This window comes from Melospiza georgiana, chromosome 21 (genome assembly GCF_028018845.1).
Source record: "Melospiza georgiana isolate bMelGeo1 chromosome 21, bMelGeo1.pri, whole genome shotgun sequence".
In the NCBI taxonomy this organism is placed as follows: Eukaryota; Metazoa; Chordata; class Aves; order Passeriformes; family Passerellidae; genus Melospiza; species Melospiza georgiana.
In genome coordinates, this window is record NC_080450.1 from 1,049,484 (window position 1) to 1,071,699 (window position 22,216).

The 22,216-nt window shown below is 67.8% G+C and overlaps 1 protein-coding gene across 1 annotated transcript; it reads right to left on the reverse strand.

Moving 5' to 3' along the window:
- Window positions 1–604: 604 nt before the first annotated feature.
- On the reverse strand, window positions 605–21,330 carry AATK (apoptosis associated tyrosine kinase). Its single transcript, XM_058038984.1, has 14 exons — window positions 21,224–21,330; window positions 11,604–11,737; window positions 10,031–10,172; window positions 8,596–8,675; window positions 8,369–8,487; window positions 7,776–7,863; window positions 7,568–7,701; window positions 6,893–6,977; window positions 6,170–6,291; window positions 5,854–6,003; window positions 2,701–5,773; window positions 2,414–2,582; window positions 2,004–2,222; window positions 605–1,850 (listed from the first exon to the last, which is right to left on the reverse strand). The coding sequence occupies exons 1-14, from the start codon at window positions 21,306–21,308 to the stop codon at window positions 1,822–1,824; spliced, it is 4,629 nt and encodes a 1,542-aa protein (XP_057894967.1). The 5' UTR covers window positions 21,309–21,330; the 3' UTR covers window positions 605–1,821.
- Between the last annotated feature and the right edge of the window lie 886 nt (window positions 21,331–22,216).

Consider the following 22,216-nt stretch of genomic DNA (forward strand, 5'->3'; position numbering starts at 1 on the left):
GGGGCGTGGGGTGGGGCTGGGCCAGCACCCCTGGGTGCCAGGGGCTGGGCAAACCCCCCTGGTGTTGGGGGGCGCAGGGAAGGGGGTTCAGGCGTACGAGGGTGGGTGCTGAGGGAAGGGAGTCCCAGGAGCACCCCAGTCCTGCGTGGGGAGCAGCTCTGGGTGCTGCACCCTGGTCAGGGCAGGGGGTGGGCTCCTGCTGGAAAGGATAAGGAAAAAGCTTGGGAGAATTTGGGTGAGGGGCTGACAGGCCAGGTGGGGGTTAAATAAAACACTTAAATGAGCACTCATTGCTTAGCAGGGGGGAGGAACCAGCAGTGGGGGTATGGGGTGGCATGGCCACCCTGGGGCTGAACTGGGGTCCCCCGGGGTCCTGGGCTGGGGAACAGCCCCTGGCCCCCTCAAAAGCTTCCTGAGCACCGAGGGCACTCCAGCTGGGACACAGCTGGGCTTGGCTGGCCATGGGAGAGGGTGGGAGAGGGATGGGTGGGTATGGGACACCTCTGCCAGGACCGATGCCAGGCTGGGGATGGGCACATCCCACTGGTCCTGGTGCCAGAGCTGTGTCCAGCCCAGGGTGGGACCACCCTGTGGCATGGAGCAGAGCCCCTGGCACCAGCCCCATCCCACATGGGTGCTGTGTGTGCAACGTCCCTGCATGGGGACACCCGTGTGCCCTCATCCCCCTGCACAGGAGCCAGGACAGGGGCAGGGGCTCAGGGGGGACATTTCTCACCTCAGGGTTTGGTCTATAGACCCCAAAAGGAACCAGCCCTGAATTCAAGGTTTCGCTCAGCTCCGCTTACTTCTATTTCCTTCCGGAAGCTGGAATTGCACAATTATCCTAAGCCTCGAATGAATTAAAAAAAAAAAAAAAAAAAAAAACAAAACAAAGAAAGAAACGAACAAACAAAAAAAAACCCAAAACAGAACAAAGAACCACGAGCGCGCCCCCCTCCCACCATCCCCAATAAGTCTCTTTGGCAGCAATAACTTAAAATCGCGTCAATGTGGGTTCAGTCAACAGCAAGTTTTGGTTTTGGGGTGGGGTTGGGGTTAGGGTTTTTTAATAATTTTGTTTAAATACAAAAATAGTCAGGTTGGCGGGTCCCGGTGGGGGATACTCCCTCCACAATCAGCCCTCCACGTGTTGCTCCTCACTACATTGGGCAAGGGTCCCAGCAGTCCTCAGGGTCCCCAGCTGGGACTGATCCCTGCAAACCAAGGGAGGGGAGCTCCAAAGCCATGGGGATCGCTCTGGGGAGCCGGTGGCACCCCTGGCACAGGGAGTGACATCCAGAGTGGCAGCAGCCAGCAGCCCTCGGTCAGGAATGTCGTGGAGTGCCTCTGGGGCAGCCGTGGGACAGCCAAGCTGCCACAAGGTGCAAGACTGAGCACGGGGCACAGGGAGGGGACAGCCCGGGGGAGAAGGGGTGTGGGGGACAAACTGCCTCGGGGAGCACATGTGGGCAAGAAGCCAAGGGGAAACTTCACTGGGGAGGACACTGGGCAAATGTTAGCAAGGTCAGGGCACTACCCTCGGAACGCTATGATTTATATATATATATATATGTATATATATATATAAGTGTCTATTTTACACGCACGCTCACGGCCACCCGCACGCGCGCTCGGCGTCACCGTCACCCACCGCCTGGCCCCGCGGGGGCCGCGCCGGCCCCGCTCCCACTCGAAGCAGCAAACGAGCTCCTTGTGACAAAATCTGCCTAAAAACCGAACTGCCCAGCGGGGTCTGGGAGCCCACGGGCGGCCCCCGCGCCGCCCCGGTGCCAGGGCAATGCCGGCTGCGTCCCGGCCCGCTCACTCCCGGTCACCGTCCTCGCTGCTGCCTGCAAGGAGCAGAGAGAGCCGTGAGAGGGTCCCGGACCCCCGCGGGACATCCAGCCCTTCACAGGGGCGCAGGGACAGAGCTCACAGCGTGGATGGCGCTGGGACACGGCTGCTCTGGGTACCCACAGGGCAGCATCCCAAGGGGGACTCACCTCCTATGGAGTCCATGTCCGAGTCGGAGACGTGGGTGATGGAGAACCGGGACACCGGGGCAGGTGACACCGTGAACCGGGAGAACTGGATGGGCAGCACCTGTTTCTGCGGTGGCACCACGGCCGCGGGGGGCTCCGCCGGCGTCCCCGGCAGCGAGGCCACCAGGGACTGCTTCGCTGGCATCAGCGGGAAGTCGTCGTCCCACTCGAAGCCACCGCCTGGGATACAAAGCGAGGGGGCTGAGCCCACTGAGAGCCCCATAACCTCTAACCCCATCACCCCATAAATGGCCCTCCATCATCCATAACTGCTGTCCCCGTGACCCTGCAACTGCCTCCCCAGGATCCCATAACTGCTGCCCTCCCACCACCCCACCATCACCAGCCCCATGAGCTCCTCCTGGTCTCACTCTCTTCCGAGGCGTTGCCGTCCGAAGAGTCGTCGGAGGCCCCGAGCCTGTCCGTGGGGCTGGGGGGGCTGCCACTGGCAGGGGGCTGCCCCGAAGGCGAGGGGGGCTGCCCCGAAGGCAGGGTGGGCTCTGGGAAGCTCTGCTCAGCCAGCTCCCGCGTGGGGCTTTCCTGAGGATGGGGAAACAGCAGGGAGGAACATCACTGGGGGCTCGGCTGGGGATGGCTCCCATCACCAAAACGGCACGGAGCCGTGCCCAGCACCGGGCTCTGTCCCCAGGGCACCCACCTGGTCGAAGAGGTAGATGGTCACATCGTCGTAGAAGGAGACGGCCTTTTTCTTGCGCTCCAGGTCCTCGCAGAAGGACTCGGACAGCAGGCTGGGCATCTTGAGGAGGCTGCGCAGGTTCCGGCCGCTCTGGCTCTCGGCCACCACGATGGGCACGGCCGCCGGCTCCTCCTCGCTCTCCTCGCTCTGCTCCTGGATGTTGTAGCAGCGCAGCTCCTCATCCGACTCATCGCTGTCTTCCGTGTCCTCCTCCTCCTCCTCTGGCTCCTCTCGGCGCTCGGGGGCAGCCGGGGCCGGGGAGAGACCGGGCGGCGATTCTGCCCCGGGGAGCAGCGTGCTGGGTCCCCCCGGCGCATCGCCCACCCCGGGCCCCTCCAGGGGCAGCCCCCGCTCCCCAAGCCCCAGCGCGGGGGTCACAGTCTGTTTGTCCCCCACTGTGGCCCCCCCAAGTCCAGGGACGCCCTCGGACACGCAGGTCCCTCCAACAGCTGATGGCTCCCCAGGGCTCACAGGCACCGGGGTCAAGAGGAAAGTCTTGGGGGTCACGGAGCCCGGGGGACAGGTGTCTGCGTCGGGGCGCGGGGGGCTGCCCGGCACCAGCCCCGTGCCAGCGGGGCTCTGCTCGGTGCCAGGCACCTGCTCCGGTGAGCTCCCGGCCCCCGTGGCCACCCAGTCCCCCTCCAAAGCCACGGCCGCCGGCGTGGGCACCGCCACCGCGACGCCAGGCGCGGCCGGGGGGCTGCCGGGTGCCCCCGGCGGGTGCAGCGGGTCCTCTCCTCGCCCCGCGTCCTGCAAAGGGGAGCGGGGACCCTCCTCTGCCTCCGGGGTGCGGGAGCCATCGCTGTCCCCCTCGTCCTTGTGGCCGCGCTCGGCCTCGGCGTCGCAGTCGGAGAAATAGGCAGAGTCGCGGTACGGGCTCTTCTCGGCCAGGCCGGGCACCTCGGTGCCCGGGCCGCTGGGCAGCCGCGTCTCGGGGGCCGCAGCCTCGCCCTCGGCCCCCGGCAGCCCCGGGGGCGGCTTCCCCAGCTGGCTGAAGGCCTCGGGCTCTCGGGGCTCGTGGGGCTCCTTGAGCACGAACTCGGGGGACTCGTTGTTCTCGGTGTCGTAGCCGCTGTCGAGGGCGCGGGCCTGGCCGGCGGGCACGAAGGCGCCGGGGCTGAGCACCTCGCAGGAGCTGCCGGTGGAGGGGATGTCCAGCGACTCCAGCGAGTCCGGCGTGCCCACCTGCTTCTGCAGGGACCTGAGCGCCGGGGCCGCCTCCGCCCGCTCCGCGTACTCCCCGGAGAAGTCGGTGAAGACGCCGGAGGTCAGCTCGGCCGTGTCCTCGTCGCTGCCCTCGTCCACGCTGGGGAAGCTGCTGCTGGAGAAGGTCTTGTCGGGCGTCCGGTCGGCGTCGCTGGCGGCACGGGCGCCGCTCTCGGCCGCGGCCTCGGCGGGCGCCTGGGCGGGCTCCGCTGCGGGCTGGGCGCCGTCCGCGCCGGGCTGCCCGGGGGGGCCGGGGCTCGGGGCGGCCGTGCCAGCCGTGGGGGGGGCGGCCTCGCCCGGGCCCGCGGCGGCGGGGGGCGGCGGGCTGCGGGCAGGGCTTCCCCCGGCCGGGCTCTCCTCAGGGTGGGCATCGCGCGGGGCCCCCGGCGCAGGTGGCGGGGCCGCGGCGGGGCCCCAGGGCGCGGCGGGGCTCTCCGCCAGCGTGCCGGGCTGCGCGGGGCCGCAGGGTGATGAGTCACGGCCGTGCCAGGCCTGCCGCCGCGGGGAGGGCGAGCGGCACGGGGAGGAGGAGCCGCCGGCCATGGCGGGGGGCTGATCCTGCCGCGGGCGGAGGAAGTCGCGTCCCGGCGGGGACCCCCCGAGCTGGGGCTGCCCGCGGGGCACCGTGCCCAGCGGCTTGGCCATGAGCCCGCGGAAGGTGATCATGCGGCGGTAGCACCAGCTGTCGCCGGCCGGGGGCTCGCGGGGGCTGCCGCCGCCGATGTTGTTGTTGGAGGAGCTGTTGGAGGCCCACGGGTGCCGCTGAGGCGGGGGGCTGGCACCGGCCGCCTCGGGGGCGCTGGGGGGGCTCTCCTCGCCCAGCTCCAGCGCCACGCAGTCCGGAGGGGCCCCGCTCGGGCCCGCCGTGCCCCCGTACCCCGGCGGGCTGTAGGCGCAGTTCCCCGACGGCGAGACGCCCAGCGGGTCGGCAAAGACGCCGGCCTGGAAGGCGGGCACGGGCCAGTCCTGGCCGCCCGGCCGGGGGGGCTCCTCCTCCAGCAGGTACCCCTCGGCCCCGCGGCCGGGGGCCGGCTCGTATCCCCGCGGCTCCGGCCCGGGGCACGGGTACGGGTAGTACTCGGCGCACTCCCAGGAGCCCTCGGCCGCGGGAGCGTGGCCCAGCAGCGGCTCCATGCTCAGGGACACCGTGGGGCTGCCCGAGTCCGAGTCGTAGGCGCCGCCGCCGCGGCCGCCCTGCGCTCTCCAGCAGGCCGGGGCCCGCGGGCCGCCCCGCTCGCCCGCCGGGCTGTAGGTGCACATGGCGTAGTCCAGCTCGGCGCTGCCCTCGCCGGGGCCCTCGATGCGGATGTAGTACTCGCTGCCCAGAGAGGGGCTGTGCGCGCCCAGGATGGGCACCACGCCGGGCGCCGGCACCCCGGGGCAGCCCGACGCCTTGCACTCGTAGCAGGACGGGGACACCCCCAGGCTGAGCCCCGCCGTCGTGGCCGGGTAATAGAGGTCGTGGTAGCGGGCGGCGCTGCTGGGGCTCAGGGACCCCAGCGGGGCCTGGAAGTGCTCGGTCTTGGTGTGCTCCCACTTGTACTCGAAGTTGAGGCCGTGGCTGGTCTCCATGACGGTGAGGATGTCGTCCCCGTCTGAGGGGAAGCCGTCGGCCGAGAACTGCTCCAGCAGCGGGAAGGACGAGAGCTCGGGGCCGTGGTGGCTGCCGCTGGCGCTGCCGTTGGGCTTCATGGAATTCCAGCGCTTCTCGAAGTCCTCCTCGGCCTCCGTGGCGCCCTTGGCGCACAGGTAGGACAGCAGCAGGTGCACCTCCTCGGCCGTGGGGCGCTGCTCGGGCTGCAGCCAGCAGAACTGCATCACCTCGTACCTGCCGTGGGGAGCGGCAGCGTCAGCCCGGCCCCCGCCCGTGCCGCGGGGCAGGGGAAGGGGGCACCTCGGGCTCCTCACCAGCGCTCCGACAGCGACAGCTTCAGCTGGGGCTTGGGCAGCTTCAGCTGCTGCTCCTTGATGGCGTAGGCCAGCACTTGGCGGTCGGAGTAGTGGTCGTAGGGCTGGCTGCCCAGCTCAAACAGCTCCCAAATGGTGACGCCCAGCGACCTGCGGGCATGGCACCGTGCTGGGGCTGCAGGGAGAGCCCCATCCCGCCCCCTGCATCGGCCCAAAACCACCCCGACGCGCCCCGTGAGGCTGCAGAGCCCCCAAACCGCCCCAATGCACCCCAGAGATGAGGCTGCAGCCCCCCGAGCCCCCCAGAGCCGCTCACCAGACGTTGCTGGCCTTGGTCTGGTCTACCACGAGCAGGTTGCCGTGCACCTCATCGATGAGCTCGGGCGCGATCCAGCGCAGCGGCACCCACAGCTGGTCGGCCGTCACGAAGTAGTCGTCCTGCCAAGTGTGCAGGGTCAGTACGAGAAGAGAACGTCAATCCATGGCGTCAGGGACCGGCCACGCCACCATCCCCTGCCTCCCCAGCCTCCATCGCTACCCCTGCGCCCCTTGTTCCCCCACACTGCGCCCCGTGCCCCTTGTTCCCCCACACTGCCCCCAGCCTGTCCTGCTCTGCTCCTGGCACCTACTGTCCCCTCTTGTCTCCCCTCCTTGCCCCCTCTGCTCCCCCACCGGAGCCCCTCCAGACCCCCAGTTCGGCAATCCCAGCTCTGCAGGAGCTGTGGGCAAACTGGAGCAGGGCAGAGACACAAATGGACAACCCCACCCTGCAGCTGCCTGGCAGAGGGGCACGTCTGGGCCAGCCCAGGCAGTGTCACCCTGCTGGGTGGGTGCCAGGGCACACCGGCTGGCGCTAAGGGTCCCTCACAGGGTGGTCTGAACCCCCCTGCCCCCCAGCAAACACAGGGGTGCCCCGACACCGCTGGGCAGGGGGATGTGTGTGTGGGGGCGGGGGAAGGCTCATCGGGTCTGTGCCAGGGTGGGTACGGGGGTATCGAAGCGCCAGCCCCAGCCCCCTCCTCCCTCCAAGCAGCCTTACTTTGTACTTGCAGTGCGAGAGCCCGTAGTCCCCGATCTTCACGGTGAGGTCGGCGGTCAGGAGGCAGTTCCGCAGGGCCAGGTCGCTGCCAAGCAAAGCCGGAGCTGTCACCGGCGCCGAGAGCTCGGCGGGCACCACCGGGACCCGGCTGGGGCGGCCGAGCGGCGGCGGGGCCGGTCCCGCCCGCCCCGGGCGTGCCCTAACGCGGCTCTCAGTGCGCAGCAGGAATGCCCGCGCGGCTGTCCGTCCGTCCATCCGTCACACGCCGAGCCAAGCAGAAGGAGCCTGTTCCCGGGCAACGTGAGCCCTGGCACGGGGCCGGGCACCCGGGCGGCTGCTCCGGCACTGGGCGGGCACAGACGGAACCACCGAGACTGGGCTGCCCCAAGGGAGTCCCTCTCCAGCACAGCTGGGAGCCCCGTGTCCCCCTCCCACAGCTCCAGCACCCTCGTGGGGACCCACCTGCAGAGCCAGGCTCGGCTGGGGACGCTCCGGTGCCCCTGACGGCAGCGCGCCCCCTCCTCAACAAAATCACTGATGCTGGAGTCTCCGTGTGCAACTCACTCAGCACCAGGATATTGTTGGGCAGGAGGAGCAGTGGCGGGGCAGGAGCGCTGGCACCCTGGGGACCCCCGTGCAGACCCTCCCCGCTCCCCAGAAGGTGGCCCAGCGTACCTGTGGATGTAGTTGTTCCTGTGCAGGTGCAGCACGCCGCAGGCCACCTCGCACGCCATCCTCTGCAGGGTCAGCAGGTCCGGGGTCATGGCCTCGGCCCCCCGGCAGCTCCGCAGGTACCCCTTCAGGTCACCCTGCGGGCAGCGCCACCGTCACCCCCCGTGCCTGGCGCCCGGGGGCACCGCGGGCAGCGGGCACAGGGACTCACCAGCGGGCAGAACTCCATCACCAGCAGGTACGGCGTGACCTCGGCGCACTGGGCCAGGCACTGCAGCAGGTTGGTGTGCTGGAGGGCTCTGCGTGGGCACAGCAATGGGGGGGTTTGTGCACCACCGCCCCGCCTGTGCCAGGGGGATGGCAGCAGTGCCCATCGCCCTGCCTGTGCCAGGGGGATGGCAGCGGTGCCCATCGCCCTGCCTGTGCCAGGGGGATGGCAGCAGTGCCCATCGCCCTGCCTGTGCCAGGGGGATGGCAGCAGTGCCCCGGGAGCCATCGTCCTGCCTGCACCACAGGGGCTGCTGGGAGCGGGTACCAGCACGTCCCAGCGCCCGGGATGTGTCACAAAGGGATATTTGTTCAGCTGTGCTGGGGCAGGAGCAGCCCTGTGCCCCCCCCCTTGGCCCAGCTCTGCCCATGACCTCACTGCTGCCCCATGGCATGGCTGTGTCCCCACAGAACTGTGCTGCCCCAGAGCAAGGGGCAGCCACGGCTCTGCCGGGCAGCTGAAGGTGGCACGGGGTGGATCTGCCCCCATGGCACAGCATCCCCGCTCCCAGCACTGTGGAGTGACCCCAGAGGTACCTGTAGGGCTGCGCTTCTTCCAGGAACTGCATCTGGTCCTGCACGCTGGCACTCGCCTTCAGCTCCTTCACCACCACCTGGGTGCTGCTGATGCCCGAGTTCACCTCCCCCAGGAACACCTGGGGTGAGGGACAGGCTCATCCCTCCATCCACACCCCAAACCCCCCTGGCACAGCCGGGGCCCCGTGTCCCACCGGGCTGGGGGATCCGGGGGTCCCTGGGCTCACCTTGCCAAACCAGCCATGGCCGATCTCCTTCAGGTACAGCAGGCTCTGCCGCCCCAGGTCCGCCGACTTGAGGAGCTGCACTGTAACAGAGCCCATCCAGCTGCCCGCGTGTCCCCCTGCCCGCACATCCAACTGCCTGCACATCCCCCTGTCCCCCTGCCCGCACATCCCCCTGCCTGCACATCCCCCTGCCCGCACATCGCCCTGTCCCCCTGCCCGCACATCCCCCTGCCCGCGCATCGCCCGGCCCGCACATCGCCCTGTTCCCCTGCCCACACCTCCCCCTGTTCCCCTGCCCACACCTCCCCCTGTCCCCCTGCCCACACCTCCCCCTGTCCCCTGCCCGCACATCCCCCTGCCCGCACATCCCCCTGTCCCCTGCCCGCACATCCCCCTGTCCCCCTGCCTGCACATCCCCCTGCCCACACATCCCCCTGTCCCCTGCTCACACCTCCCCCTGCCCACACATCCCCCTGCCCGCACATCCCCCTGCCCACACCTCCCCCTGTCCCCCTGCCCACACATCCCCCTGTCCCCTGCTCACACCTCCCCCTGCCCACACATCCCCCTGCCCGCACATCCCCCTGCCCACACCTCCCCCTGTCCCCCTGCCCACACATCCCCCTGTCCCCTGCTCACACATCCCCCTGTCCCCTGCCCGCACATCCCCCTGCCCACACCTCCCCCTGTCCCCTGCTCACACATCCCCCTGTCCCCCTGCCTGTGCTCCCCACCAGCCCCAGGCAGGCCCTGCTGTCCTCACCGTGCCACCCGGTGCCACCCCAGGATGCCCCGGAGCATCCCTCCCCGGGAATGCTGCATCCCAGGCATGCTCGTCTCCAGGCATGCTCCCACGCTCAGGGGATGTGGGCTGTCAGTGTCCCCGGGCGGGATGGCAGCAGAGCCGGTCCCTGCCCCTCTCCTCCGCAGGGTGTGCAGAGCTGAGCCCGGCACAGCGCTGGCATTTAGCCCCTTGCCAGCCCCCCGGCACAGCCCGGCCCCTCGGGAGCCCGTGCCAAGGGCAGGCAGCAATGGGGCCATTGTTGGTCCGTCCTGCCCTCCCCTCCGTGGCCATTCTTTGGGCAGGGAGTGACACGGGGTGGGAGGGGGCACGGCCAGGCGCCCCCCACATTCCTCTCCCACTCAGGGCCTTGTTTACATGGGCCAGGGCTCGTGGATGTCACCGCTCAGGGTGGCCGCGTCCTGTCCCACCCCGTGCTGCTCCCCTGGGCTGGGACACACCGGAGGGACAAGGGACCCGCACACGGGGGGACCTGCAGTGCTCCCCAGGGACCTCGGCTGCCTGTCCCTTGCCAGGGCTCTGCTGGAGCTGTCCCTCCACCGCAGGGGACACCCAGCATCCCCACATCACCCGCGCCCCGTGATGAGAGGCCCCAGCCGTGGCACACAGGGGTCCTGCCCCGCCCTGCCTTACCTGAGCGGCCCGGCTGCTTGGCCATGGGCAGGGACACCTTGGTGAGGGGCAGCACGTAGACCTCGGGGCCATGCTGGGGGGCAGGCGAGCCCTGCGCCGACAGCTCTGTCACGTAGTCGTCCCCCTCGGCGTTCTCAAACTCCTGGTTCGGGGTGCAGGGGGGTGACACACCGAGCAGAGACAGTGACCCCATGGGCTCCCCACTGCTCTGGTGCCCCGCACACCCCTCTGCCCCGGCAGGCTCATTAAATCCCCCCTGCCTGCACACAGCCCTGCCCACCGGCCATCCCGTTACCTGTCTGTGCCACCCCGGCAGCCCCCGGCTCCCAAAGGCCGCCCGGGCCAGCAGGTAGGACACGGTGAGCATCTCTCCGTGCCAGGCTGTGCCTCATGGCGCTGCCAGCCCCGCGCCGTGTGCCATGCGCCACCGCGGGCCACGCGCATGGCACACGGCGCGGCCGCTCGCACATAAATACGAGTGCGGGGGCACCGGCGGGTCGCTGTGCCCCCCGGCACGCCGAGGTGCTCCGGCGGTGTGGGACCGTGCCCAGCACCCGGCGTGTCCCCCCCGGCCTGACCCCCTCCCGCCGCGGGCGCCTCGAGCCTCCACAAAAATCTCAGCAATTAGGGAAAAAGCGTTTTCTCGGCACATTCTGTGCCTGTGAGGTCACGGTGCCTCCCACCCTCGGGGGCGTGCGGGTGGGACCGGGCCCTTAACCGTGCGTGGCCTGGCCGGGAGCACGGATGGGTCAGGGTGTGACCCCAAGGATGCTGAATCCCAGAGAACCACACTCTCTGGGGCTGGGATCCAGGATGTGACCCCCAAGGGTCCTGAATCCCAGAGAACCACACTCTGTGGGGCTGGGATCCAGGATCCAACCCCAAGGATGCTGAATCCCACAGACCCACACTCTGTGGGGCTGGGATCCAGGGTGTGACCCCCAAGGATCCTGAATCCCAGAGAACCACACTCTCTGGGGCTGGGATCCAGGATGTGACCCCCAAGGGTCCTGAATCCCAGAGAACCACACTCTCTGGGGCTGGGATCCAGGATGTGACCCCAAGGATCCTGAATCCCACAGACCCACACTCTGTGGGGCTGGGATCCAGGATGTGACCCCAAGGATCCTGAATCCCACAGACCCACACTCTGTGGGGCTGGGATCCAGGATGTGACCCCAAGGATCCTGAATCCCAGAGGACCACACTCTGTGGGGCTGGGATCCAGGATGTGACCCCCAAGGGTCCTGAATCCCACACTCTACGGAGCTGGGATCCAGGATCCAACCCCAAGGATGCTGAATCCCACAGATCCATGCTCTGTGGGGCTGGGATCCAGGATCCAACCCCAAGGATGCTGAATCCCACAGGTCCACGCTCTCTGAAGCTCAGATCCAGGATCCAACCCCAGTGTGCTGAACCCCTCCCTCCAAGCGCTGCTCTCCTGAGCCAGGACACATCCACTGGGGTGGAGAATTCTGCACCAGGAGCCTCCAGACACCTCCATCCCTTGCGGGGTCCCTGGGAACAGCCCCCACCCCAGCCCGGAACCCCTCCAGGCCCCTCAGCTCACCTTGAAGCCAATGTCCCCCTTCTTGCAGCACAGACAGGCCAACATGAGGAAGATGAAGGTGAAGAGCCCCGAGAAGGAAACGGCCACAACAGCCAGCGAGGAGGACCAGGAGAGCTCACTAAGGGGGGTGCCGTCTGTGGGGACACCAGGTGGTCAGGGCTGGGGGTACCAGGGAGGGGTCACAGGGCATGGGGAAGGGACACGGCCGCACTGCCTGGGCACTGCACCCTCTGGGCACCAGCACACCCCAAATCCCAGCACCTGCCGCCCACTCCAGCTGTGCGGTGTCCCGTGGGGTGGCAGGGCACACGGTGGCAGCGGAGGTGGCCGTGTCGCAGCTGCCCATCCCCAGCAGGCCCCGCTGCCAGCTGCAGCTGCCACATTACTATTCTGCCCGGAGCCTGCCCAAACAACCGGCGCCCTTGTGGTGGGAGCAGGCGGAAGGTCGTGGCACTGCCAGTGGAGCTGGGCACTGGAGACCCCCAGAGCCCTGCGGTGCCCGGCTGGGACAGTGCCCTGTGCCCAGCCAGGAGCCTGGCACAGACCCTGCCTGTGCCCTGTGCCCAGCCAGGAGCCTGGCCATGCTCCCTCCCTGGTCACCAAGCCCCTGCCGGGGATGCTGGTGGCACACACGTGGCTCCAGCACGTGGCCCACGGAGTGTCCCTGTCCCTGTGCCCTGGCCACGCTGCCCTGCTCGGGCTCCCCTGTGTCCTTGAGACTGGCACCTGAAGGGCACCGGGGCTGGGGAAGGTTCTGCTGCCCTCATGGGCACCAGCAGCACCCGCTGCCCCCAGGCACTGCCTGGCACCACGCAGGGTGGGCACAGGGCACCCTGGCTCCCGGCATGGCCTTGGCACAGCCCCGCCATGCCAGGGAGCAGGGAAGGAGCTCCAGAGCCATCTTCTGAGGCTCGGGATGCAGAGCCGAACCTGGGAGGAGCGGGGGGCGGCGTGCCCCCCCTCCCAGCTGGTTTCCATGGTGAACACACTTTGTGCCGCCAACGTCACCATTTTCCCTGGATAGTGGGGCAGCGAGAGAGAAAATGACTCACTGAAAGGAGCCTTTGAACGGCAACGGGAGCAGAGCACGGGCACGGGAGCCCGTCCGAGGGCACCGGCAGCTGAGCTGCCCCGAGCTCGGGAACTGGAGGTTCCCGGAGAGGACAATTGGCCAGGCAGATCCAGCTGGGCCTGCCTCAGTTTCCCCACCTGCACAACCAGAGACCTGGGAGCCGTGACCAGCCCAGACCGGGCAGGGGCACCACCACTGCCATGGCCCACTGGCACCTTCCCTCCCTGTACCCTCAGCAACGGGGATGGCAAGTGTGGCATCATCTCAGATGCCAAATTATCCCAGATCCAGGTCAGGTGCACCTGCAGCAGCAGCTGCTGGAGTGCAGGGACACCAGGACACGAGGGGCCCCCGGACACCAGGGACACCAGGGACACTGGGGCACAGTGAGAGCAGCCTGAAGTACCCCAGGACCCTCAAGAGAAACCAGGGCCCTCAGCACGTCCTGCCCTCCATTCCCAGCTCTGCCTCCCGCTCCGCCAGCAGGAGTGAGGTTCCCTGGCACCAAAGCCGTGCCCTCTCCTGGCCTTCCTCACCACAGGGGTGCTCTGTGCATCCCCCAGAACTGTGGGGTCACTCACAGCCCCTCACCCAGCGACCCCAGAGCCAGGGATCACCCACCCTCACCCGGCCAGCCCCACGGCAGGGGACAGCTGGGGGCTGCTGGGGCAGGTGGTCATGGGGCTGGTGGCAGCAGACAGGCCACAGCTCCAGGGACACCCGCCCAGCCTCAGCCCCAGCCCTGGAAACGGGAGCACAAGGGACACAGGGACAGGGGGGGATGCTGGATGCAGTGGGGTGCAGCAGGGCGTAATGGGGTGCAGTGGGGTGCAGTGAGGTGCGGCAGGGTACAACGGCATGCAGCGAGGTGCAATGGGGTGCAGTGGGATGCAATGGGGTGCAGCAGGGTGTAATGGGATGCAGTGGGATGTAGCAGGGTGCAGCGGGGTACAATGGGATGCAGTGGGATTCAGCGGGGTGCAATGGGGTGCATTGGGATGCAGTGAGCTACAATGGGGTGCAGTGGGATGCAGTGAGCTACAATGGGGTGCAGCGGGATGCAGAAGGGTGCAGTGAGGTGCACTGAGGTGCAGCAGTCGCCCTCCCACCCCACGGAAGGCACGGCACGCCCGCGGCCAGCACAGCCCCGCCCGCGCCGTCCCCCCGCCTGTTGCATCGCCCACCCGGCGCGGGTCGCGGCTCCGACGGGGCCGGGCAGAGCCCGGGGTGTCCCTCCCGCCGCCGCTGCTGACTCACGGCCCGGCCGGGGCTCCGCTCCTCCCGCGGCCGGGGGCGATGCTGCGGCCGCCCGGCGATCCCGGCCCTGCCGGCGGAGCCCGCCCGGCCCGCGGGGCTGACGTGTGCGGAAGGGCCGAGCCGGGGCTCCCACGGGGCTGGCGGCAGCTCGGGGCTCCGACCGGGCTGGGCACTGCCCCGGGCTCCGGGCACGGCACTGCCCCCGGCTCCGGGCACTGCCCCCGGCTCCGGGCACTGCCCCGGGCTCCGGGCACGGCACTGCCCCCGGCTTCGGGCACTGCTCCTGGGCTCCGGGCACTGCCCCGGGCTCCGGGCACGGCACTGCCCCGGGCTCCGGGCACGGCACCCCCCGACCCCGCTCCCGCCGGGGCCCCGCTGCAGCACCTACCGCTGTGCCTCAGTTTCCCCACTGGCGGTTCCCAGCTGCCCTGGGAGGGCTCGCAGGGTCATCCAGGAGGGGATGGATGCTGCTCTGGCGCCTTGGGAGCATGGGCCATACATCCCCCCTTCCCTCTGGCTGCCCACCGCGGATTCCAGGCTGGAAACATGCCAGATCCTGCTGGGCAGGGTTGGGTTTGGGCAGGGAGAAGGCCGGATATGGGTAGGAAGCAGCGCAAGATTGGGGCAGGAAATGGGGCAGGATTGGGGCAGGATTTGGACAGGGAGCAGGGCAGGATCGGGATGGGATTTGGGCAGGATCAAACACTCACGTCCCTCAGCCCCTCTGGCCACGGGCTGCTCGCTCCCATCCCAGCCCCATCCACTCTCCCTGGCATCACTCGCTAATCCCCGTGCCCGTGGGCAGCTTCCAGGGAAGCAATTTCACAGCCCATAGGACACGCACTGCTCATCCCCTGCTGCCCTTGGGGTGTGAGCACGGGCTGGGCCTGGGGGCTGAGCAGCTCCGGGGGAAACTGAGGCACCCGCAGGAACCACCCTGAGCTGTGCCCTGAGCCTGGGAGCCCCTGCCATGGGGCTGGCAGTAGGCACGGTGCCAGCCGGGAGCCTGGCACGGAGCTGGTGCCCACAGCATCCTGCCCTGGGCTGCTCAGGATCCTGGCACCCCTCAGCGGTACCCAGAGCCTGCTCGCCGGGCTGCTGCAGGATTCAGGCATCCCCTCACCAAAGGCAGGGCAGGGAGCAGCGCCCTTTACCCCATTGCTGGAGACCTTTTCCCACCAGGACGAGCCAGAGCCGCTGGAGCAGCCTCTCTGGTGATTAACGGATCGGTTAATTGTGAATTCCAGGCACGCCTGGCTAATCCCTTCTCCTTCTGTATCTCTTAGCGTGGCGTATTTCACCAAAAGGATTGATTCTGCCCTTTCATTCTGGTTCTACCATCTAGGGCTGAAACAGCAACAAAAAATAAATAGGTGGAAAATAACAGAAAATCATCCATCGTTTTCTGAAGCAACGAAATAAAAACAAGGATTGTGCTGGGGACAGGCCGTGCTCTGGCGTTGCTGCGCGCACACACCACGCGTGTCAGCCTGATTAGGGACAAAAAATCAAGTTCTTCCATCAAAGCCCGCCCTGATGCAGAGCCAACAATTCCCTCTGTTTCCACAGAAATTAATACTAATATTATAATAATAATATCATTATTATAATGTAATTCTAATAATACTATAATAATAATAAATGGTAATAATAATGTCTATAATAATAATATATAGTAATAATATATTATTATTATTATATAGGATATTATAATTGCATATGGAATTGTGTATAGATTTATACATGGAGTTACATATATTGTATTTTTAATATAATTATATAGTCTATACGGATTATAGAATTATTACTATTATAATAATATATTGTAATTTAAAAATATAAAAGGCATGCAAAGCAAGCTCAAATTGATACTGGAAACCGAGCTTGTTGTTCTCAGTGAGTGCTGTGCAGCCCATCCCACACCGTGGAGCCCGGGATCCCCGTGCCAGGGGCAGTGCCAGGGGCAGTGCCAGGGCAGTGCCAGGGCAATGCCAGGGGCTGTACCAGGACAGTACCAGGGGCAGTGCCAGGGCAGTACCAGGGCAGTGCCAGGGGCAGTGCCAGGGCAGTACCAGGGCAGTGCCAGAGTAGTACCAGGGGCAGTACCAGGGGCAGTACCAGGGGCAGTGCCAGGGCAGTACCAGGGCAGTACTGGGGCAGTACCAGGGGCAGTGCCAGGGCAGTACCAGGGCAGTGCCAGGGCAGTACCAGGGGCAGTACCGGGGCAGTACCAGGGGCAGTACCAGGGGCAGTACCAGGGGCAGTACCGGGGCAGTACCAGGGGCAGTACCGGGGGCGGTACCAGGGCAGTACCAGGGCTGTACCAGGGGCAGTGCCAGGGCAGTACCAGGGCAGTACCGGGGCTTTACCAGGGCAGTACCGGGGCAGTACTGGGGGCAGTGCCAGGGCAGTAGCGGGCACATGCCCCCGGCCCGCCGAGGCTCGCAGAGCCCGGAGCCTTTACGTAACCGCGGGAGCGGCAGCGCGAGAGGGGCGCCCTATTTATATCCCAAACGCTCGTTATGAAACGAGCAGCTCCGGCTCCCGAGCACGGCCCGAGCAGGGGGAGGCCGGGGGGTGAGGGTGTCCCCTGGCACAGGAGGGAACCCGGGCTCAGGGTCTGGCTCTGCCCCCCAGCACGGCCCAGACCCTATTGCCCAGCCCTGAGTGGGGCTCAGCATGGAAGATGCTCAGGACACGGAGCTGGGCAGGGCCTGGCACCTCCCTGCCCCACGTCCACCCTCGGGTCAGTCCGTGGTGCCCAAATCACCGGCAGGCACGGGAACACACAGAGCAGGGCGGTGGAAAATCCCTCCTTCCCCACAGGGATGGCAGAGGGTGGGCAGCACACAACCGCAGAGCTATTTTGGAAAGGTGAAAATGGTGGCTGCCGTGGCGGCTGGGCAGCAGGACACCCTGGCACAGCTGGGGCAGGAGCCTGGCAGCTGGTGGGTGCCCTGCCAGCCAGGGCAGAGCTGTTCCACTTGCTGCGTTTGCCCACACTGGAATTTTCCTTCGCTCCAGTAATTAAAACAAACGGCGCTAACCCCGCTGCTGGCACCCGGCTGCAGGGAGGACGTGGGCACGGCTGGCACAGGGGAAGGGGTAGGGAACAGGATCCCCCCAACAGTCTGGGCTGTGGGACAGCGGCTCTGCGGGAAATCCTGGGAAATTCCCATTCCTCCGGCTCTCAGCCCTCCCAAACCCACGGTCCCCACGTACTCACTGTCCCTTGGCCCGTCCTGAGCTCCACCAGGAGCCCGGTGCCAGCTGTGGAGCACCCCAGGGTGCTCTGTGTCCCCTCAGTGTCCCTGGTCATCAGGGCCTGGGCTGGCCCTCGGAGCTTGGCCGATGGCAACGATGGCAGCGGCAGCCCTGAGACGGCTGTGCCACGCTCTGATGGTGCTTCCCGGGCTCTCAGGGGCATTAATGCCCCCAGGAGATTGATTTAGATTGATTTTCCTGCCAGTGGGCACGCTGAGTCAGCACTGAGCAGCTCCTCTCGGGCCAGCCTGTCACCCTCCAGCCCTGTGACACGGCCCCGTGGGGTCCCTGTGGCTCAGGCCACCCCAGGGAGCAAATTCCCACTGGGGATCTGAGGGGCCACTTGCTGGGGCAGGAGAACATCTGGAGCCCTGGAGTGGCAGCAGTGCACGGCCAGGACCATTGTCCTGCATCCCATCATCCCTGGATCCCACCGTGCCATGGTGCCACCATCCCTGCATCCCACCATGCCACTGTGCCACCATCCCTGGATCCCGCTGTGCCACAGTGCCACCATCCCTGGATCCTTCCATGCCACCATCCCTGGATCTCACCATGCTACTGTGCCACCACCCCTGGATCCCTCCGTGCCACCACCCCTGGATCCCTCCGTGCCACCACCCCTGGATCCCTCCATGTCACCATCCCTGGATCTCACCATGCCACTGTGCCACCACTCCTGGATCCCACTGTGCCACAGTGCCACCATCCCTGGATCCTTCCATGCCACCACCCCTGGATCCCTCCGTGCCACCACCCCTGGCAGTGCCCCCGGCCCGGTTCACTTGCCGGATCAGTGCAGCAGCACAGGGCGGGAGCAGGCTCAGCCATGGCACCGGAGCAGCCCAGGTGCCCCTCTGACCCAAATCCTGGGATTTTCCAGCCCAGCAGTGGGATGGCGAGGAGGTGACGTCACACCAAGGATGCTGCCTGGCTACGGGCACCGAGCACTGAACACAGAGCCCGGATGGGTGTGAACCCCCCCTGGCACCACGCTGGCAGTGCCACCGCTGCCCCACACGCGCTGCTGTCCCCGGGGTGCCAGGGCTCGGCTCGGGGGCATCGCAGCCCTGCCCCGGCCGGGGGACGGTGCCAGGGAGGGCAGAGCCGCGGGCCGGCCTGGCACAGGGTGTCCCGGCAGGGCTGGGAGTGCCAGCCGGGCAGGGAGCCCGTGAGTCACAGCCCCGCTGCCCCCGGCGGCGCGGGGCCCTTTCAACCCCGGCGTGTTAATTTCTGCTAATTGGCCCTGACAGGGAGGGGTGTCCGCGTTCCAGAGCAGCCCGCCCGGGTGCGTGGGGCAGGAGGGAGGGAGGGGAGAGCGGGGAGCAAAGTGGCACCCTCAGGGAACGGGATCCTGGCTCTGCCCCCTCACCGAGCCAGGTGGGGCCTGGCTGCCCTGTTGTGCTGTGCCAGTGCCATTCCCTGTGCCAGGACAGGGGCTTTGCCACATGCCACCCTACTCTGCCTGCCCCCAGCATCCCTGTGGGCACTGGGAGTCACCTCCCGGCTCTGTGCCCAGCTCCTGCTGCCCTCCAGCCCGGAGTGCCGTCCCCCAGTGGGAAACCTGTGGCAAGACAGGACATTGGGCACGGTGCTGCCACCACTGTCACCGCCCAGCCAAGGAGCTCCTGCTGTCCTGCCCCAAATGCCCTCGGTGTGTCCAGTCCCAACAGCACCTTCCCCTGCATGGCCTGGTGGGTGCCAGAGCGTGCCTGGCCCTGGTTTGGGTTGCCAGGGTCCTTCTGCCTGCTGTGTCCCCTTTGCCACCATGATCCCCCTGGTCCTTTCCCATCCTTGTGCCAGGAGCAGCCGGAGGCACCGGACACAGAGCACCAACACTCACCATGCTGCTGTCACCGAGTGTCACCGAGTGTCACTGCATGGCTGCAGGTGCCAGGTGGACCCAAAACCACAGGACTGGGGGGGCCCCTGGCCTCCTTTTTCCTCGACTCCCCAGGACAGGAGTGGGCACCCATTCCCCCTGGAAGCCCAGGAGATGTGGGGGGCACCTTGGGGCAGGCAGGTCTGGGCTGTGCCCCGCTGGTGGCTCCAGGGCTCTGTGCAGGAGCATCTCCAGGCCTGGCCTGGGAATGGGTGAAGAGAGATGGGAACCACGAGGCTGCGGGGCTGGGACCCTCCCCCAGAGCCCCCAGAGCCCCCAGAGCCTGGAAGGGAACGAAGCCCTGGCAGAGCTGATGCTGACATCCCTGACACAGATGTTGGGACAAGCCAAATCCAGCAGGTGAGGCTGGCACAGGAGCAGCTGCACTGGCACATCCTGTGGCACCTCCACCCCAGGTGACACTGCTGCCACTGTCCCGTGCCACCAGGCCACCCATGGCCCAGCTTCCAACCGTGCATGTCCAGGGAACGCAGGACCAGGAGGAAGGAGATGCTCCCCTCAGCAGCTCCAGAGCCCCCAGGCCTCTCCTGTCCTGCCCCAGCTGAGGTGCCAACGTGCCCCACAAACTGCTGCCCCAGCCCCTCGCTGGCACAAGGCACCCCCAGGGAGCCAGGCTGGCACACGGGCAGGAGCTGCTGCCACATGGAGCAAATCCACAACGCCGTGAAATGCAGAATGTGGTTTGTTCCCCCTTTCATTGCTCTCCCGGTGCGGGTGGGTGGCAGCTGCACGGCAGCGCCGAGCCCTGGCCCTGGCAGCACAGCACAGCAGCGATGCGAACAGCGACGGAGCTTTTGAAACCAAACCTTTTTGAAACCAAACCGGCAGGATTCGCGTGGAGCGGGGCCGCACCAAAAACCAAAGCAAAATCTCTAGAAGGAGAGGAGAGCCTGGCAAACGGCTCCGTGCCGGCACTGCCGCAGTTTGGATGGAAATAATGAGATTTCAGAGGCAAATAACGAGCGGCTGGGGACAAAGTCCCCGCTCGGGGAGTCCTGCTGCGGCTCATTTCCAAACCCCCCCACGGATCCCGACCGTGCGCGGAGCGGCGGAGGAAGGAGGGAGCGGGAAGGCGGCGGGGAGGGATGCGGGAGCCGGCGCCGACAGCGGAGCCTCCGGCAGCACCGCGCCCGGCACGGGCACCGAGCCGCGCTATCCCGGGCGGGCAAACAAAGGGCCGGAGCCGAGCGCCCGCCGGACGCTCCCGCCGGGGTCCCGGTGGCCGCGCGGTGCCAGCCCCGCACCGAGAGCACGCGGGGCGGCGGCGGGGGCGGCGGCGAGGGGCGGCTGCGGCGGCCGCAGCCCCGAGCAGCACCGCAGTCGCCAGCCCCGCGCTGCTCCGCGGCTGCAGCATCTTCCTGCAGCTGCGCCGCGGCCGGAACACGGCGCTTACATAACGGCAGCGCCCCGAAACGCCGCTGCCCACCGAGCCCCGGCACCCCCCGAGCCCCGGCACCCACTGAGCCCCGGCACCCACCGAGCCCCGGCACCCACCGAGCCCCGCCGGACCCCAGCCCCGCGGGGACCCTCAGCCCCCGCTCCCGGCGCCGCGGCGCTCAGCCCCGGCTCCGTCTTCCTCCCTCTCACCATCACCATCCTCCCTGTTGTTATTATTCCGTTCCAAGCCCGGAGATGCCTTCAGAGGCAGCGCAGCCCCGGGATTCCTCCGCGCTCCAGCCCGCCGAACAAAATGCCGCCCGGCTGCGGCAGCGACCCCGCCGCACCGCCAAACCGGGGGACACCCGCCACACCGGGATGTCACACGGCCACACCGGGATGTCACACGGCCACACCGGGATGTCACACGGCCACACAGAGGTGTCCCCCCGCCACACCGGGGTGTCCCACTGTCACACCGGGGGGTCACACCGCCACACCGGGGTGTCCCAGCACCACACCGGGGTGTCCCCCGCCACACCGGCTCGGCTCCGGCTGTCAGAGCCCGCACAGTGACATTCCCGGCGATGAGGGCGCGGGGATGCTCCGCTCGCGGTGCGGCGCGGTGCGGGGATGCCGTTCCCGGTGCACCGGGAGGGCAGCGGCGCGGGCTGAGCCGGGCACACGGCGGAGCACCGGGGGAGGCTCGGGGCGCGGGTCCGGCCGCCCCGGGGCTGCGGCACTTACCGGGGTCGAAGTGGGAGCTGAAGGCGAGGCTGGGGCTGAGGAAGGCGGCCGCCATGGCAGCGGCGGCGGCGGGGAAGCGGCCCATGGCGCGGCGGCGGCGGGAGCCCCACGGCCGCCGGCTGCCGCTGGCCCCGCGCTGGGCACGGCGGCGGCGGCGGCGGCGGCGGCGGCTCCTCCTCCATGGCGGCCCCGCGGCCCCGCGCCCCGTGCCCCGGGGAGGGGCCGCGCCGCCGCCGAGCGGCGGGACCGGGCGGGCGGGGGCGGCAGGTGGCGGAGCCGCAGCCCCGGGACCGCACCGGGACCCGCGTCCTCCCCCCGGGATGAGCCGCCGCCGCCCCCGCGCGGTCCCGCCGGGAGGGATGGGGGACCCCTGGACGGGGACGGGACCCCCGAGGGGCAGCGGCCACCCGGGAGGGGGAGCGGGACCCCCTGAGCAGGGACAGGATCCCCCGGGAGCGGGGCTGGCACCCCCAGAGACAGGATCACAGGATCCTCCAGAGCAGAGACAGGATCACAGGATCCCCCAGAACAGGGACAGGATCACACCATCCCCCAGAGCGGAGACAGGATCACAGGATCCCCCAGAGCAGGGACAGGATCACAGGATCCCCCAGAACAGGGACAGGATCACAGGATCCCCCAGAGCAGGGACAGGATCACAGCATCCCCCAGAGCAGGGACAGGATCCCCCAGAACAGGGACAGGATCACAGGATCCCCCAGAGCAGGGACAGGATCACAGCATCCCCCAGAGCGGAGACAGGATCACAGGATCCCCCAGAACAGGGACAGGATCACAGCATCCCCCCAGAGCGGGGCTGGCACCCCCCAGGTGAGGAACAGCCCTGGCACCGACCCATCCCGGGCACCGTCGGCTTCCTGCACCCAGGGATGGGAAACAGGGGCGGGACGGGCAGCTGTGCCCCCAGCCAGCCCCTCAATGCCCCACACCCCATCCCTGCCCCTGCAGCCCAGCACAGCCTCACCCTGCAGA

What these genes read in the sequence shown, in the direction of transcription:
- AATK (XM_058038984.1), bottom strand. Translation starts at nt 21,308, where the DNA reads ATGGGCCGCTTCCCCGCCGCCGCCGCTGCCATGGCGGCCGCCTTCCTC. An exon ending in CAGCTCCCACTTCGACCCCG is followed by an intron (nt 11,738 to 21,223) that starts GTAAGTGCCGCA and finishes GTGTCCCCACAG; the next exon opens with ACGGCACCCCCCTTAGTGAG. An exon ending in CTGTCGCTGTCGGAGCGCTG is followed by an intron (nt 5,774 to 5,853) that starts GTGAGGAGCCCG and finishes TCCCCACGGCAG; the next exon opens with GTACGAGGTGATGCAGTTCT.